At 56.3% G+C, this 15380-nt stretch overlaps 1 protein-coding gene across 1 annotated transcript; it reads right to left on the reverse strand.

Annotated features, from left to right (window-relative positions):
* Nucleotides 1-10450: 10450 nt before the first annotated feature.
* Nucleotides 10451-15064, reverse strand: PRSS22 (serine protease 22). The gene is made up of 6 exons (XM_027527827.1): nt 14936-15064; nt 14345-14371; nt 13768-13939; nt 13044-13321; nt 11540-11697; nt 10451-10950 (listed from the first exon to the last, which is right to left on the reverse strand). Exons 1-6 carry the CDS (start codon nt 15015-15017, stop codon nt 10690-10692), a joined length of 978 nt encoding a protein of 325 aa, XP_027383628.1. The 5' UTR covers nt 15018-15064; the 3' UTR covers nt 10451-10689.
* Nucleotides 15065-15380: the final 316 nt, after the last annotated feature.

Genomic DNA, 15380 nt, shown 5'->3' on the forward strand with positions numbered 1-15380 from the left:
GCTCTGCATTTATGGGGCCCCAGGGACCCGGGGATAAGGAATGGCCAGAGCAGCAGGCACCATGGGGGCCAGAGTGTGGGCAGGGCCAGAGTGTGGGCGGGGCCAGTGAGGAGGGGACATTCTGGGATGGACACTGAGGTGGGGGAAGGTCACAGAGACGGGTCACCTGCTCCTGGGGCCCCCACCTGGTCTAGTGGGGGCCTGCAAATGCTGGGCCCGGGGTCAGTTCCCCGCTCTGAGACAGGAGACCAGCTGTACCTCCTGAGGATCACGGTGACTGGGCACCTTGGGGAGCTCTCCTGATGGAAGAGCTCAATGACTGCTCCCTCAAATCAGTCCCACTTTGCAGATGAGCAAACTGAGGCCCGGAGACACTGGGTAACAAGCCCCAAATCACGGAGCCTGAAAGTGGCAGAGCAGGGGTTGAGACCTGGAAGCCTGACTCAGGCACCAAAGTCCCGTCAGGGATTATGCTGCCGTGACAGGCTGTCCTTGCTGGTGACGGCGGGGATAGAGGACCCGGGATTGGGGGGGTCTCCAGATCCTTCAAGGCTCCCCCTTCTTCTCACTTTCCAGGTGAGACACGGCTCCTCCTGGAGTCACTTATATGAAGCTGAAGGTCTGAACCCTCAGGAATTCCACCTGCAGAAAGGCGAACATATTACAGGAGTCTCGGCTCCTTCAGGCGTTTCCTCTCCTCCTTGGTCGTTCACACCAACCTACGGCCCTTCATCCGTTTTGGATGTCCACGTGGCCCCTTCTTATCGCCTCCCCTGATGACAGCCAGAAGGAGCTCACTGGAGTCTATGCACAGTATACGGTTCAGGGCATTACCAGCATCGGCTTTGACTGGGATTATCCTTCAAGTTGAAGCAAATAGCACTTCAACCGAAGAGAAATGACCCCTCTGGGTTCGCAGGGCTGGGCCGTGGGTTGCCCTGCCAAGGCCATCTGGCAGGTGGTGGGCACAAGTCACCAGGGACCTGAGTGCAGCCCTGAATCAGAATCCACCAATTAATCCAGCTTCTGCAGCTACAGTGGGTCCAGGGTGCTCCTTGGTCTGGGATGCGAACAAAGCCTTCTGAGCTTGTGGGGACGAGGCCTCCGGGGCAGAGCTTACTGACCAGAGCTGCAGGAGGAGGCAGGAGGGGGTCCGACACCCCAGGGCTGGGTGATTCTGACAGGACGCAGGGCCTGCCCATGCAGACCCCAGCCGATCCCATAATCTCTGAGGATTTGGGGCTCCCAGAGGCCCCATCCCTTGCTCTCTGCTGCAAGCCCATACAGCTGGCCTGAGCTGTCCAGGCTCAATTTTAGGATTCTCTGAGTGTACAGGGGCTTGGGGAAGCCACTCAATCATTCATTCACCCATTCAGAACAGGTATGCACCCTGGCTGGCTACTGGCTCTCTGGACTCTGGAGGAATAGAGAATGGGCCATGCACCCAGCTAGGGTTCCCCATGGGGAATGGATGCAGAAGCAGATGGAGGCAACTGGTGGTTTCATCTGCATTGATAGTGACAGTCTAGCTCCCTGGAAGGGCTCAGGCACATGCACAGTTGTGGGTGTGCTTCAGGGAAGCCTTCCTGGAGGAGGCAACATCTGAGCTAAGTTTAAGGGCTGAGTGAGAGCTGGCCAGGTGGGGTTAAGGGAGGGAGGCCTTCCAGGCCAATAGATCAATACAGGAATGTCCAGAGCCAGGCTTCCCCAGGACCCCACTTCTTGAAAGGCGGGCATCTGTTACAGCCCGAAGGGAAAGGAAAGTAGCCCCTAGGCCTGGGACATTCTCTCAATGCCTCCCTCAGACTGCAGCAGCCTGCCCCTCAGCCATGGTGCAGAGGCTGCCCTGTCACCCGTCAACTCCCTGCCTGGCAACCCTAGAGGGACAGGACTTCTGCTTCCCCACTTGAAGAAGGAGGAAATGGAAGCAGGGTTCCCAGTGGTGCCTGAGGGAGACCCTGCCAGGGTTCCCCCTTCCAGTCTGCGTAGGTGGCACATGGCTGTGGACACCAGCCCAGGTGGCCCCGCGCAGCCTGACTGCCAGCTCACAGTCCAGCCCAGATCCAAGTCCCACCGAGGGGACAGAGCAGAGGCCCCCATGTCACCCTGGTGACAGGGATACGGGGCCTGAGCCCCAGGGCCCCGGCCCTGAGCCTGTGGACCTTCTTCTGAGGCCGGGGTTCTGGGCAAATATGTGCTTCCTGGACCCTAGGGTGTGGGGACAGGGCGGGAACATGCCGAAAGAGGGCGGCCGGAAGCCGCTGTTACCTGTTGGAGCCCTTCCAATCACCCAGGGGCCAGAACATGGCCTCCTGAGGGAGGCTGGGCCTGGGGGCTGGGCCGTCCTGTGCGCACCGCAGGCTGGCCTTCCGGGCCCTAAGGGGCATGGTCGCTTCCCGAGGACGCCCGCCGGGACTGGATCTCCGGTTCCTCCCTCCTCCCAGAGTTGGAAGCAGGGGCTCAAGGAGCAAGTACAGGCCCCAGGCGTCCACCTGGGACCAAAGGGCCCTGCTAACCTCACAACCTCTGACTTCAGCTTCATCGGCCCAAGCACGGGCAGAATCCTGGACGCTGGACCAAGGCTCCCAGTCCTACCAGCAAATGTTGCCCCGGGGGATCCACAGTATAGAGCAGGGACCCTGACCCAGTGTACTTCTGGCCTTAGGGTCGGGGTGGGCAGGGGAGAGGGACCCAGGACCCACAGAGAGAACTGTCCTGGGGGCCCCTGCTGGGGAGGTGTTGGCACAAGTCCTGGGCCTGGGGCAAGGGCTGGTGAGGTCAGGTGGGAGACGGAGCTCCACCCTCCTGCCCCTCGAGCCCGTCCCCAGCTGACCTGTGGCGGCCATGGTCCTCGGGGGCCCCTTGGTCTCCCGCAGTCTTCCTGGCTTCCTTGGAGGGGTTGCACCCTGGAGGGCTGGGCCGGTAGGGACAGGGCCCAGCCTCGCACATCAGACGTGTCTCCTCCTCTGTTTCTCCTCCTGTGTCTCCTACACGTGCGCCCAGCCCTGGACGTTCTCGGGCTCCTGTCCTGCCCTTCCAGGGAGATGGCGGAGAGGAGGCCGGGGACAGCAGGCTCGTCTGAGGCCACCCCCTCCTAGGAGCCAGGGTCAGCGGAGCCGGTCCAGCCTCCCCGGAGTGGACGTGGAGCCACGTCATCCTGCAGGCAGCTTGTCATCCCTGTGTCTGGGAGACCCAGGGCCAGCTCACTCCCTCTTCCCAGAGGTAACTGTGGCTCACGGACAGTAGAAATTCCCGGGATCATGGTGATACCACAAAAAAGCCTTAATTTGTTATGTGTTGAGTAGGTCAAGGAAAGTTGAATAGTGAGTTTGGTGTTATTGAAATTTCTCTGATGAACTCAGACAGTTCCAACATGGTTCATTAGCAGAAACTAACCCCAAGGACCCCAAAGGCAATCCTCCTCGGTGATGGGGTCAGCAGCATGAGCTGAGGGCTGGAGGTCAGCTCATGGTTGGAGCTAGAAGCTCCTTGAACATGGCCCCCCAGGTGCTGGCCTCTGAGTACGACCACCTGTTAGACCCGCAAGCGCAGACCTCCCGTGCTTGACTGCAGGGCGGGCTGGCGTGAGCTTGCTTACAGTGTAACCAGGGAGAGGGGGTGGGTGTGCGTCAGACTGTCATGTTCATGGGGTCCCCAGTTGACCTTGACCCAAGCAAGGGAACAGAACTGAAGGAATAGTATGACTTTCCAGTTCTCATAGAGCAGGTCCCTACAGATCAAGTCAACCCATAGGATTCTCAGATAATTTCTGGGCAGAGTGGGGCCACCTGGAGAGACTAAACGTCTGCTAAAGAGAGAACACGGGGCTTGAGTGAAGAATTAGAAAAATGAAAGGGATGTGTCCTCATTGTCTACCAAACTGACGACACCGATCATACTCATTACCATTCACTCAAGAAACATTTACAGGGTCTTCCCTGGTGGTCCAGTGGGTAAGATCTTAAACTCCCAATACAGGGGACCCAGGTTCGATCCCTGGCCAGGGAACTACATCCTGTATGCTGCACCTAAGAATTTGCACACTGAAGCTAAACATTCAGCATTTTGCAACCAGGACCCGGGGCAGCCAAATAAATAAATAAATAAAAATATTTTTAGGTAAAAATTAAAAAAATAAACATGGTGTATTAATCAGTTAAAAAAATAGAAATAAATAAAGAAAGAACATTTACAAACATCTGCTGTTTTGCCAGGAGCCTTTTCTGGACACTGACCACATCAAGGTGTATAAGATAAAGGTCTCTCCCTTCGTAAGCCCAGAGTATTTCCTGGGAAAGATAATCAAGTAAGCAGAGAGCAATGTGAAAACATGCCAAAGGCAGGGACAGAGGCTTACCTTCTGGTTGTGTGTGTTTGGGAGGGGATGATAAAGAACAAATGGACCAAATACTATGCTAAATAGTCATAAATGTCCCGGGAAAAGAGAAAGCAAGAAAAGGAACAAGAAGGGAGGGAAGGGACGTTGCTGTTGTAAACAGGATGATGACAGGGTGACACGTGAGCAGGTACTGGTAGGAAGTGAGGGAGTGGCCGTGCAGTCCTACGGGGGAAGAGGAAACTGTGGGTGCAAGGGCCTGAGGCAGGAACACGCCTGTTGTGTTCCTGCGCCCGGCTAGGAGGCCAGCGACGCTGCCGCAGTGACCAAGGAGGACAGAGGTGAGAAGGGAGGCCGAAAGGATGACGTCATTCACTCCGATTAGGGTTTGCAAGAGAGGAATGATGGGATCCGACTTCAGTCTCTTGTTTTTCTTTAAAGCTGGAGTCAAGCAAGGACTTTTTTTTCCCCTGCTGCTCACGGGCTTTTTCTAGTGCAGTGAGCGGGGGCTACTCTCCCTTGCGGTGCACAGGCTTCTCATGCGGAGGCTTCTCTAGTTGTGGAGCACAGGCTCTGGGCACGTGGGCTTCAGTAGTTGCAGCACTCGGGCTCGATACTTGTGGCGCATGGGCTTAGGCTTCAGTAGTTGCAACACTCGGGCTCGGTACTTCTGGCGCATGGGCTTAGTTGCCCCGCAGCATGTCCGGAATCTTCCAGGACCAGGGATTGAACCGGTTTCCCCTGTACTGGCAGGCGGATTCTTAAGCACTGGACCACCAGAGAAGTCCCCGACTTTGGTTTCAGGAGAACCACCCTGGTTGCTGTGTTGAGAACAGCCTGGAGGGAATAACAGCTGAAGTAGGAGGGACCAGACAGGAGGCCATGACAGAAACTGGGATAAAGAGGAGAGGGGCTTGGGACGGCGCGCGAAGGAGTGACCAGGTCTGGACATATTTTGGAGATGGGACAGAACCCACAGGATTTGCTGATGGCTTGAACTTAGAGAATGAGAAGAAGAGAAGAGAAAGGAAGACTACATGTTTTTGTGTTGGGATTTTTGAAAAATCAGTTTTATGGAGGTATGGGCTGCCCTGGTGGCTCAGATAGTAAAGAATCTGCCTGCAATGCAGGAGACCTGGGTTCGATCCCTGGATAGGGAAGATAACCTGGTGAAGTGAATGGTTACCCACACTCCAGTATGCTTGCCCGGAGAACTCCACGCACAGAGGAGCCTGGTGGGCTACAGTCCATGGGGTCACAAAGAGTCAGACACGACTAAGAGACTACACTTCCACTTCATGGAGATACAGTTTACATAGAATAAACGTCATCATTTTTTAAGAAATGCAATTCTTTAAAAAAAAATTTATTTATTTTGGCTGCCCAGGCTTTAGTTGTGGCACGCGGGATCTATTTCTCTGACCAGGGATGGCGCCCAGTTCCCATACATTGGGAGCGCAGTCTTAGCGCTCCAGAAAAATCCCCTCGAAATCACCATTTTTGTATAAACTATAGTCCTACGAGATTCGGTAAATGCATACAGTCAGGTAACCATCACTGCCATCAAGATATAAGGCAGTTCCGTCATTATTTAAAAATCCCCCCATGCGCCTTTGGGGGCAGTCCTTCCCCCACCCCAGCCCCCGGCAGCCACCCATCTGCTCTCTGGCCCTGCAGCGCTGTCTTTTTCAGCACAGCGTCGTATAGATGGAATCGTGGTGCGGAGCCTCTGGAGTTCCGCTGTCTCTCCTCAGCAGCATGTGCTTAAAATTCACCATGTTGTGTGTGCACGCGTGCGTACAGAGTCGCATCAGTCGTGTCTAACTCTGTGATCCTGTGGACTGTAGCCCACCAGGCTCCTCTGTCTATGGGATTCTCCAGGCAAGAACACTGGAGTGGGTTGCCATGCCCTCCTCCAGTGGACCTTCCCGATCCAGGGATGGAACCCAAGTCTCTTACGGCTCCTGCATTAGCAGGTAGGCTCTTTACCACTAACACCACCTGAGAAGCCCCGTGTGGACTATAGTTTGTTCCTTTTTGCTGAGGAGTAGAATTCTACTGAACGGACGGACCACAGTTTGCTTATCACAGCTGAAGAAACACTTGGGTTGCTTTCACTTTTTGTCGATTCTGAATAAAGCTGTTATAAATATCTGCAGACAGATTTTGTGTGAGTATGTTCTCTTCTATCTTGGATCAGCCTTAGGAGTAGGATTGCTGCGTGGATAGTCAACCTTATATGAAACAGTGAGCATCTTTTCCCCAGGGGGTGAGATCACTTTTCACTCCAGTTGCTAGGTGTCATTGCCGACCCTAGGCGTTGTCTATATTCTGAGGTTCCTAAACTGAGCGGTTGGAAGGAAGGACGGTTGCCTTGTGTTGAGATGGGAAATTCCATCAGTGGAGCAAGTTTGAGAGGGAATATTGAGATTTGTTTGGAGTCATAATAAGGTTGAGATGGCTATATGATATGATATGTACCAGGGGATGTTGAGTATTTGAGTGGACATGGGGGAGAGAACTCTGGAGTCACCTTTATGGATGGTGGGCAGAACTGAGAAAGCAGATGCTATCACCCAGGGATACAAGGAGTTGAAGGAGCAGAGAAGCCCCAGCACTGAAGTTGGGGTATCCACCACGGAGAGGGTGAGAAAATGAGGAAGAACCAGCAAAATAGACTATGTTCTGTGAAAGTGATTATTCCCTACTCAGCATGAATTGAGACAACTGTGTCCCTGAAAACTGGTATTTGCCCTGGTTTGTCTGTGCGTAATTGTTTCGTGGCTGCCGACAGGAAATCAGACCTACGCGCCCATTGCGTCAAGGTTGAGAGGTGATGCAGATGAACTTGGCCCCCACAGTCTGACACACGCTGCCCTCCCCCGTGCCCTGATTGTGCTCTTACTCACTAGCTCACTGCCAGTCTGCCTGGTGTCGTCACGTGAGGTCTAAGGTTGCAGGCTTTGAAGGTCCTACTCACAGCCCAGTCCTAGTTCCCATGAGCAACTTTGTGATGCTATGAGCACAACCACCTGGGCACTGGTAGCAAAGTTTGGCTCGAAGCTGGGAAAAACCATTCTCTCCACCTTTATGTAGAATCCCACACTCCCCAGGCAGTCTGGGGAGCTTGGGGAGATGTTGCTCTTGGCCTGGAGATTGATGAGCTTATAAGGGCACCATCTACAGGGGCAATGATGAAATTCCTTCAGTTGCCACCTCGGGCTGCAGCATTGACTGGGAGGCTTTGAGCAGGAAAGGGAGAGAAAAAAAGAAAAAAAAAGACTTACTCTTTTAATATTTATTTATTTACTTACTTTTTATTTGGCTGTGTGGGGGCTTAGTTGCCCTGAACCTACATCCCCTGCATTGCTCAAAAAGCAATGGATTCTCAAAAAGACTTGATAATTTGCTCTTGAGTAAGCATGACATGAAAACCTGAAACTAATGGGGGCACCCCCTGAAGGTCCAAAGCTCTTGTGGGCAGCTGTGAGCTCAAAACCTTTATAATCTGTTTCCATAACAACGAAAAGAGTTTTCTGTAAAAAGCCAAAATTTTTCTGTAAATCTAAAACTATTCAAAAGCATTTAGCTGCAGTAAAAGAATAGCTGACCAGCAGTGGCTTAATAGCACACAAGAAGGATACAGGCAGATTCTCAACCACATCCTTACACCCACAGCTTCTGAATCTTTATTCACTGTTAATTTAGCACATCAATTCGTAGCCTCATGGTGATAAGATGGCTGCTAAAGGCTAGGTATTACATCTGCATCTTAGAAGGAGGATGGTGGGAAAGGATCATGCCAGCTGAATAGGTCCCTTCTATCAGAAAAACAACAACAACAACAAAGTCTTCCCAAGAAACCACCCATCAGATGTCTGCTTCCATGGCGACCTTGCAGGAGACTTTGGAAGGGAGTATCTAGCTTTCCCAGTCTCTTTGGTAGAGGAAGCAAGGGAGGGGCATTGGAATGAGTTTTGCCTTAGCCAACCAAAGGAGTCTGCCACCAAGGGGGCTCAAATGTGTGGCCTTCTCAGAGGCTTCGGTTGCGACGGCATTGGAGGCAGGGGTGGAGGGTGGTGAGGGATGGGGCATGGGGGAAACTGAGGCACAAGAAGCCGGGGGACAGACAACAGAGAGGGAGACAGAGAAAGGGTAAGCAGACAGGGGCAGGGCGTGGGGGAGCGAGGAGCAGAGGGAGACCCTGGCGGACAGGGGGGAAAACGAGGCAGGGAGGAGGGCGACGAACGAGGTGGCGGAGGACTGAGCCCAGAGAGGCGGGGAAGGGGACGAGGGAAGCGTGGCGACAAAGAGGGACACACAGAGGGAAGGGGCCACACCGGAGCCACCTGCTCGCTTCCCAGGCCGGTTCCCAGGCCAGATCAGCGTTTGTTTACTCGCTTAACATTTCTTTCTTTATCGGGCTGTCCCAGGTCCCAGTGGCGGCATGCAGGAGCCCCACTGTAACACCCGGGCCTCTCTAGCTGCGGCACGCAGCTCTAGAGCGTTTGGGCTCGCTAGTTGCAACATGCGGGCTTAGTTGCCCCGAGGCATGAGGAATCCTAGTTCCCCAGCCAAGGATCAAACCCAAGTCTCCTGCATGGGAAGGCGGATTCTTAACTATCAGGACAACGGGGAAGTCCCAGTGTGTGTTAATAAGAGCAACCCCACAGCATTTACCTCGATCTGATATTAACCAGATGCGTGAGTGGGTGCCAAGTTGACTCAGGCGTGTTTGACTCTTTTCCACCCCATGGACTGACTGCAGCCTGCCAGGCTCCTCTGTTGATGGGATTCTCCAGGCGAGAATACTGGGGTGGGTTGCCATGCCTTCCTCTAGGGGATTTTTCTGATAACCCAGGGATCGAACCTGAGCCTCCTGTGTCTTCTACATTGCACCCAGATTCTATACCACTGAGTCACCAGGGAAGCCCAGTATTAACACAGGGGTGATTAAAAAAAAAAAAATACGAACGAAAGTCTTAAAAACAGTGCTGCCAGTAAAGGATACCTACCTACCAACCACATCGGTACTGCCTTCTCGAGTCCACTGCACTGAATCTTTCACTGGGGGCCCTGAGGCAGCCATACATCTCTGTCTCCTTCACGGCTGGGCCTATGTGTCTTCCTGTTGGAAAAAATCTCTCGCACACACTCAGCAAACCAACCACCCAGCCCTCTCTCTGTATGCTGGGAAGCCTGGGTGGGGCTGGCACAGGGTCCCAGAAAGGGCTCGGCCTCCCAGGCCCTGGGAGGAAGGGCAGGCCTTGGGAAAGGGGAGCCTGCGTGAGCACTAGCTGGTCCCAGGCAGACCCCCTGGTGGCCTAGGGCTGGGCTCCCAGCCCCACCCGTGGGGGCAGCTGAGGTGACTCAAGGCTCCCCCAGCCCCCAAGCAGAGACCTGCTGTCTCATTGTTTTTCTCCTCCGTCCTTCTGAGGGAGGATTCAGAGAGTCTGCAGTGAGTCACTCGGTGAGTCACCTTCTGGGAGCCCTGGCTGCCTCGGCCCAAATCTGAGACACCTGGTTCTGCGGGCCGGGCGGAGGGGAACACCCCACTCTCTTGTGTGTTTGGGGGGTTCTCCCAGCCAGCCCCATTTCCAAAATTCAACAGGCAGGTTGTGGGCCTGCCTGGCCCTGCAGCCCCACCTAGCTTTCAGGTGACAGAGCTGGGCCTCCTGTCTCCTCTCCCTGCTGGCCTCCCTGGTGGGAGGGGGTTATGAAAGGACAGTGCAAAGGTCAGAGGTCAGGATGTTGACTCCTAGGTGGGTAGGACGCCTGGCTCCCTGGCCAGGCCACCATTTAAACTGCTACCTGCCTGCCCCCATTTTAACCCCAACCGGATCCCTGCTGACCAATGTCCACATACCCAGGGGAAAAAAACAGGAACTGGGGAATAAATAATAAATAAATGGGTTTCCCTGGTGGCTCAGACGGTAAAGAATCTGCCTGCAATGCTAGAGGCCCGGGTTGGATCCCTGGGTCGGGAAGATCCCCTGGAGAAGGAAACGGCAACCCACTCCAGTATTCTTGCCTGGAGAATCTCATGGACAGAGGAGCCTGGCAGGCTACAGGCCTTGGGGTTGCAGAGTTGGACATGAGTGAACGACTCAGAACGGGGAATAAATAATTTATTGAAGTTGGAGGAATAAATAAGATACGTGGGTGCGGTTACAAATAACTGTAAAAAGCGTTGACGTGTATATACACAAAGGCGCTCCGGGCCTAAGGGGTGGGGCCTGAGCCCGGGGAGGGGCGGGACCTCCCGCGGAGGCGATCCGGCGCCGGGTCGCGGGCGCCCCCCAGAGGTAGACGGCTTATTTACAACGGAGGAGATGGCAAGAGGTCCCGGGTCCCTAGTCCGCGCGGCGCCTCTCGGCCCCGCGAGGGCGCCGCGCCCCCAGGGCCCGGCCCCGGCGGCCTGTGGGCCCGCCCCGCTGCGAGCGCCCGCGGAGCTGCACTCCCTGCACGATCCTCTGCACCCAGGAGCGGTGGGCGGCCAGACTGATGTAGACCCCGGGCCGGTTGCGCTGCGCACAGCCCTCGCCCCAGCTGATGACGCCCGCCAGCAGCCAGGTGCCCTCCACCTGGCACATCAGGGGGCCTCCGGAATCGCCCTGCGGAAAGGAAGGAAGGTGAGGGGTCCGCATGGGCCAAGGGGTGGGCAGAGCCCAGCACCCGCGCCGCAGCAGGTGGCAGACGGGCCATTTCTCCAGACCCTGGGGCCTGGACCGGCAAAGCCCTAACTAGCGCCCCGGGGCAGGGAGGGCCCCCTTCCCAGGCTCACTCCTGGTGAGAAGCACCTAATGCTAGACCTTCTCCCTCACAGCCCTGGAGGCATGGAGCGAGGGTTGTGATCTGCCTCACTGATGAGGAAACCACGGCTCAGAAAGAAGAGTGTCTCAGACCGGGTGTGCAAGGTCCCACAGTCCGCCATCCTCCTCCCTGTAGCCCGCTGGGGGGTGCCAGGACCACAGCACCCCCTCCTTGGATGCGGCTCCCTGAGAACGGGGTCAGGCACACCCCATTCTCACCATGTCTGATGTATGAACAAAGGAAAGAAGGGCTCAGCCAGGCTGGGGCCGGGTTCTGTAGGCATCTCTCTAGGGGGACTGCCAGGTCAGGGCAGATGCTAGACGGAGGCCCAGCAAGGTGAGGGGTGATGGAGCTGAGTGGGGCAGGGCCGGGAAGGAGGAAAGTGCTCACCAGACAGGCGTCGCGCTCCCCCTCCAGGTAGCCAGCACACAGCATGTCCTCGGTGATGGCGCCCTGCCCGGCTCCCCGCCAGTACAGGCGGCTGCAGGTGGCTGAGTCGATGATGGGGACCTTCAGCTTCTGGAGGGTCTGAGGGTGGGACAGGGGCACTGGGAGCAGAGAGGAGAGAGTCAGGCTTGGGAGGCTCTCCTGCTGGCCTCCTCAGTCCCCGCCATCCCCCTTAGGAGCATTTCTCAAAGGGTAAATGGATCAACTCTGTCAGGCTCGGCCACGATGCCCGCAGAAAACCCAAATTCCAGGACTCCACTCTGGACCTACTGAATCCTAAAGGAGTGTGCAGCTTGAAATTCTGAACCTTTAATGAGATCTCTGATGCCCACAAGAAGGTTCAAACCAATGACCCTGCTTGTCCTGTCTCAGGCACTACTTTATCCAGGTTGAGGACTGCTACAGACTAATGGCCGCTTGGTGTTGAATGTTATCGGGACTTGAAGGACCTCCCCATCCCCTAGAGGGATTGCAGACCCTAGGGTTGGTTGGTCAGGTTCCCCAATCCATAAATCTAGCTTTCACAGGAGCCCCTAAGAATGACCATGGGGAGGCTGGCTGAAACTTCAGTGTCAGTGGGATTCCCCAGATACCCAAAATGGTGTCATTTCTCTTAATTCTTCTGAAATCTGGTTAAGTCCCATTTTCTTACATTTTGTCCTTTCTTAGTCTCTCCTCTCTCCCTCTCTCTCTATAAACACACACACACACACACACACAATACAGCCTTTCTGCTTCTTACTTTCTAATCTGCTCTGTGTTCTAGATGAGGTTTTCCAAACTTCCAGGCTTGGGTTGTCAATTATATTTTACCCTTCTGGAGATTGCATTTTTTTTCCTGGGAATTTTGCCTGCAATTGTGTCCTGATGCCACCAGGGGGTACCTATTTCTGACTTGGAATCTCAGGGCTGTTTTCATATTCACCGGCTTGGGCTTGGCCCCATAGAAATCTCTAGTGGGTGTGCTCAGTCACTAAGTGGTGTCTGACTCTTTGCAACCCCATGGACTGTAGCCCTCCAGACTCCTCTGTTCTTGGGATTTTCCAGGCAAGAATACTGGAGCAGGTTATCATTTCCTTCTCCAGGGGATCTTTCCAACCCAGGGATAGAACCGGCATTTCTGGTGTCTCCTGCATTGGCAGGCGAATTTTTAACCACTGAGCTACATGAGAAGCCCCAGAAACCTTCTATCAGTCTCTCCTATATCACTTCATAGCCTGGTTGATCTGGCAGTCAGAACACAGCTTAAGTTACCTTTTAACTAGAACTGATCTGAAGTTGTCCACCTTGGTTTCTAGGTCATCACATCTCTGGGCTGCAGACCATCTTTTTTCCTCTGGATCATGCTCGGCCCCTGGCCTTTGTTCTTTGCCACCCATGGGACCTGTATCTCCCAGTGTTTGCTACCCTCTGTCCCCACCCACCCCCGCCCCGGAAGAAGCCGCACCTCCATCGTGGACGCTCCCCCAGCCGGCAATCCAGCAGTTGGTGTCCGGAGAGAGCTGGACGGTGGAGTCGGGCAGGCAGATGGGCAGGACGCGCTCAGAGAACTGGATGGCGCGCTCCAGGCGCACCAGGGCGATGTCAGCGCGGGAGCCCTCCTTCCAGGAGTACACAGGGTGGGGCTGTGCCCAGGCGATACCCACCTCCTGGGACCTTGGGCCAGGGTTCCCCAGCTGCCAGGCTCCCAGCAGCACAGAGAACTGGGTTGGTTTGTCCAGATTACTAAAAGGAAGAGGGTTGGGGTTGGCATCAGCCCAGGAAGGGCCTGGGGAAGGGTTTCTGAGGAATGGCATGCACATGAAGGCCCCTGGAGCACAAAAGGGGGGCTTCCCTGGTGGCTCAGTGGTAAAGAAACCTGTCTGCAATGCAGGAGATAGGGGTTCGATCCCTGGGTCAGGATGAACCCCTGGAGAAGGGAATGGCTACCCACTCCAGTATTCTTGTCTGGGAAATCCCATGGACATTGGAGCCTGGAAGGCTATAGTCCATGGGATCACAAAGAGCCAGACAGGCCTGGGGACACACACACTGCGTGCAAAAGAGGCTTCTGGGTGGAAGCCAGAGCTCTCCTGAGGGACTCAAGACCGGCCAGAGGCCTGGAAACCGGGGCTGGGTGGGCAGCCTGGGGTCCGGGAAACCGGGTGGAGGGGCGGGCGGGGCGCACGTACTCCTTGAAGCAGTGGGCGGCCGTGAGCACCCAGCGGCTGGTGAGCAGGGAGCCCGCGCAGTGGTGGGTGCCGTTCTTCCGGATGCTCACAACCCAGGGCCACTCGGCGTCCGAGCTGTCCTCGCCTCCCACGATCCGGTTCAGCTGCAGGCGCTTCCCGCAGGCTGGGGGGCCTGGCGGTAAGGGGTCTGTCAAAGTCTGGGCGCTGTCTATCCCCCTTCCAGCTCCCCTTCCCCGCTTCGCGCACCGAGGCCTGTGCACCGCTCTCCCTTCAACCCGGTCTGGCCGCCTGCCCGCCTGCCCCTTCCGTCCTCTGCCCTCCCCGAGCTGGGCACTTCATCCTCTAGTTCCCTGGTCCTTTCAGCTGCTAGGGAGGCTCAGTCACTCCCTGCTCCACACACACACACACACATACACACCCCGCCTCTCCTCCTTGACCCTCTGGGCCTCCTCTCCTGGGTGCCTTCTTCTCCAGCTCAAACCCTCTCCTGCCCCACTGCCCACTCCTGACCTGCCCCCGACAGACAGACACACAGGCTTCCTCCCCCACTGCTCCCCTGAGGTCAGCTCAGACTCACCGGCTGTCTTGATAGCATCCATGGTGGCTGAGGGCAAAAGAAAGAAAGGGTCAGGCCGGTGGAGGGGCTCTCCCGTGCCCTGCAACCCTCCCCAGTGGCTGAGTCCCAGGGCCTCAGGGTCGCGTTGCCCGGGTGGGGCATTTCCCGGAGCCTGGGCAGGGCTGGCAGAAACCTCAGGCCCTGGCTGTGAGCGGCGGCCTCGGCCTCCCCGTAGCTTTGTGTCCAGCCTGTGCCCTGGGGGCCGTGGGGGCCAGGTCTGGGGTGGGGGTCTCACAGGGGGTGAGCATGAGAACCCAGGTCTGGATGCTGCCTCCCCAGCAGTGGACTGAGGAGACAGGGGAGACAGGAGTGGAGGGGAAGAGGGTAAAGCAGAAGCCGAGCCAAGAGCCCTGAGCGCTGACCGGGCCTACGGGTACCTGCAGTGTTTCCTGTGCTTCTCATGGCTGCAGGGGAAACTGAGGCTCAGAGCAGGCAACTTACAAAACAGAGCGAGACAGCAGAGGGGAGGAGAGGAGGGACTCAGCAGGACCAGGGAGGAAGTGCGGGGTGGGCAGTGGGGGAGGTCCAGGCCAGCAGGCCCACAGGACTCACCTGGAGCGGCCAGAATCAACAGGGAGGCCAGGACCCCGAGGCAGGGCGCCCCCAGGGTGGGGGGAGTCGCGGGAACCACCATGGCGCGCTGACGGGAGTGCCTTGTTCCCCTGCAGGCCGCCCTAGGTTTTATCCTGGGAGGCGGAATGCCGTCGGACCAGTCCCCCGAGTGAGTGGCGGTAGGTCACAGGGAGGGGTGGGGCTTCAGGGAGGAAATAAGCCGTTAAGGGGTCTGGGGGGTGGGCTTCCAGCTGCTCCCTCTACCTGGGGCCTGCATGGGGCTCTGCAGGGGCAAGCAGGGACCCTGGGCCCCGGGGTCTAGGCTGGGCCTTGACGTTGACTGGGGGGGGCGGGGCAGAGGAAGGCCCCCCAAGCTTGAAAGGGAGGCGCTGGACCCTGCTGGCCGGGAAGCTGGGTGTGGGCTGTTGGGAAGGCCCCGGGGGCC

This window comes from Bos indicus x Bos taurus, chromosome 25, assembly GCF_003369695.1.
Source record: "Bos indicus x Bos taurus breed Angus x Brahman F1 hybrid chromosome 25, Bos_hybrid_MaternalHap_v2.0, whole genome shotgun sequence".
Lineage (NCBI taxonomy): Eukaryota > Metazoa > Chordata > Mammalia > Artiodactyla > Bovidae > Bos > Bos indicus x Bos taurus.

Coding starts and splice junctions, on each gene's coding strand:
- PRSS22 (XM_027527827.1), bottom strand. CDS start 15,017: ATGGTGGTTCCCGCGACTCCCCCCACCCTGGGGGCGCCCTGCCTCGGG. Junction 13,322..13,767: donor GCCGCCCACTGCTTCAAGGA/GTACGTGCGCCC, acceptor TCTTCCTTTTAG/TAATCTGGACAAACCAACCC. Junction 11,698..13,043: donor GGGGAGCGTCCACGATGGAG/GTGCGGCTTCTT, acceptor CTCTGCTCCCAG/TGCCCCTGTCCCACCCTCAG.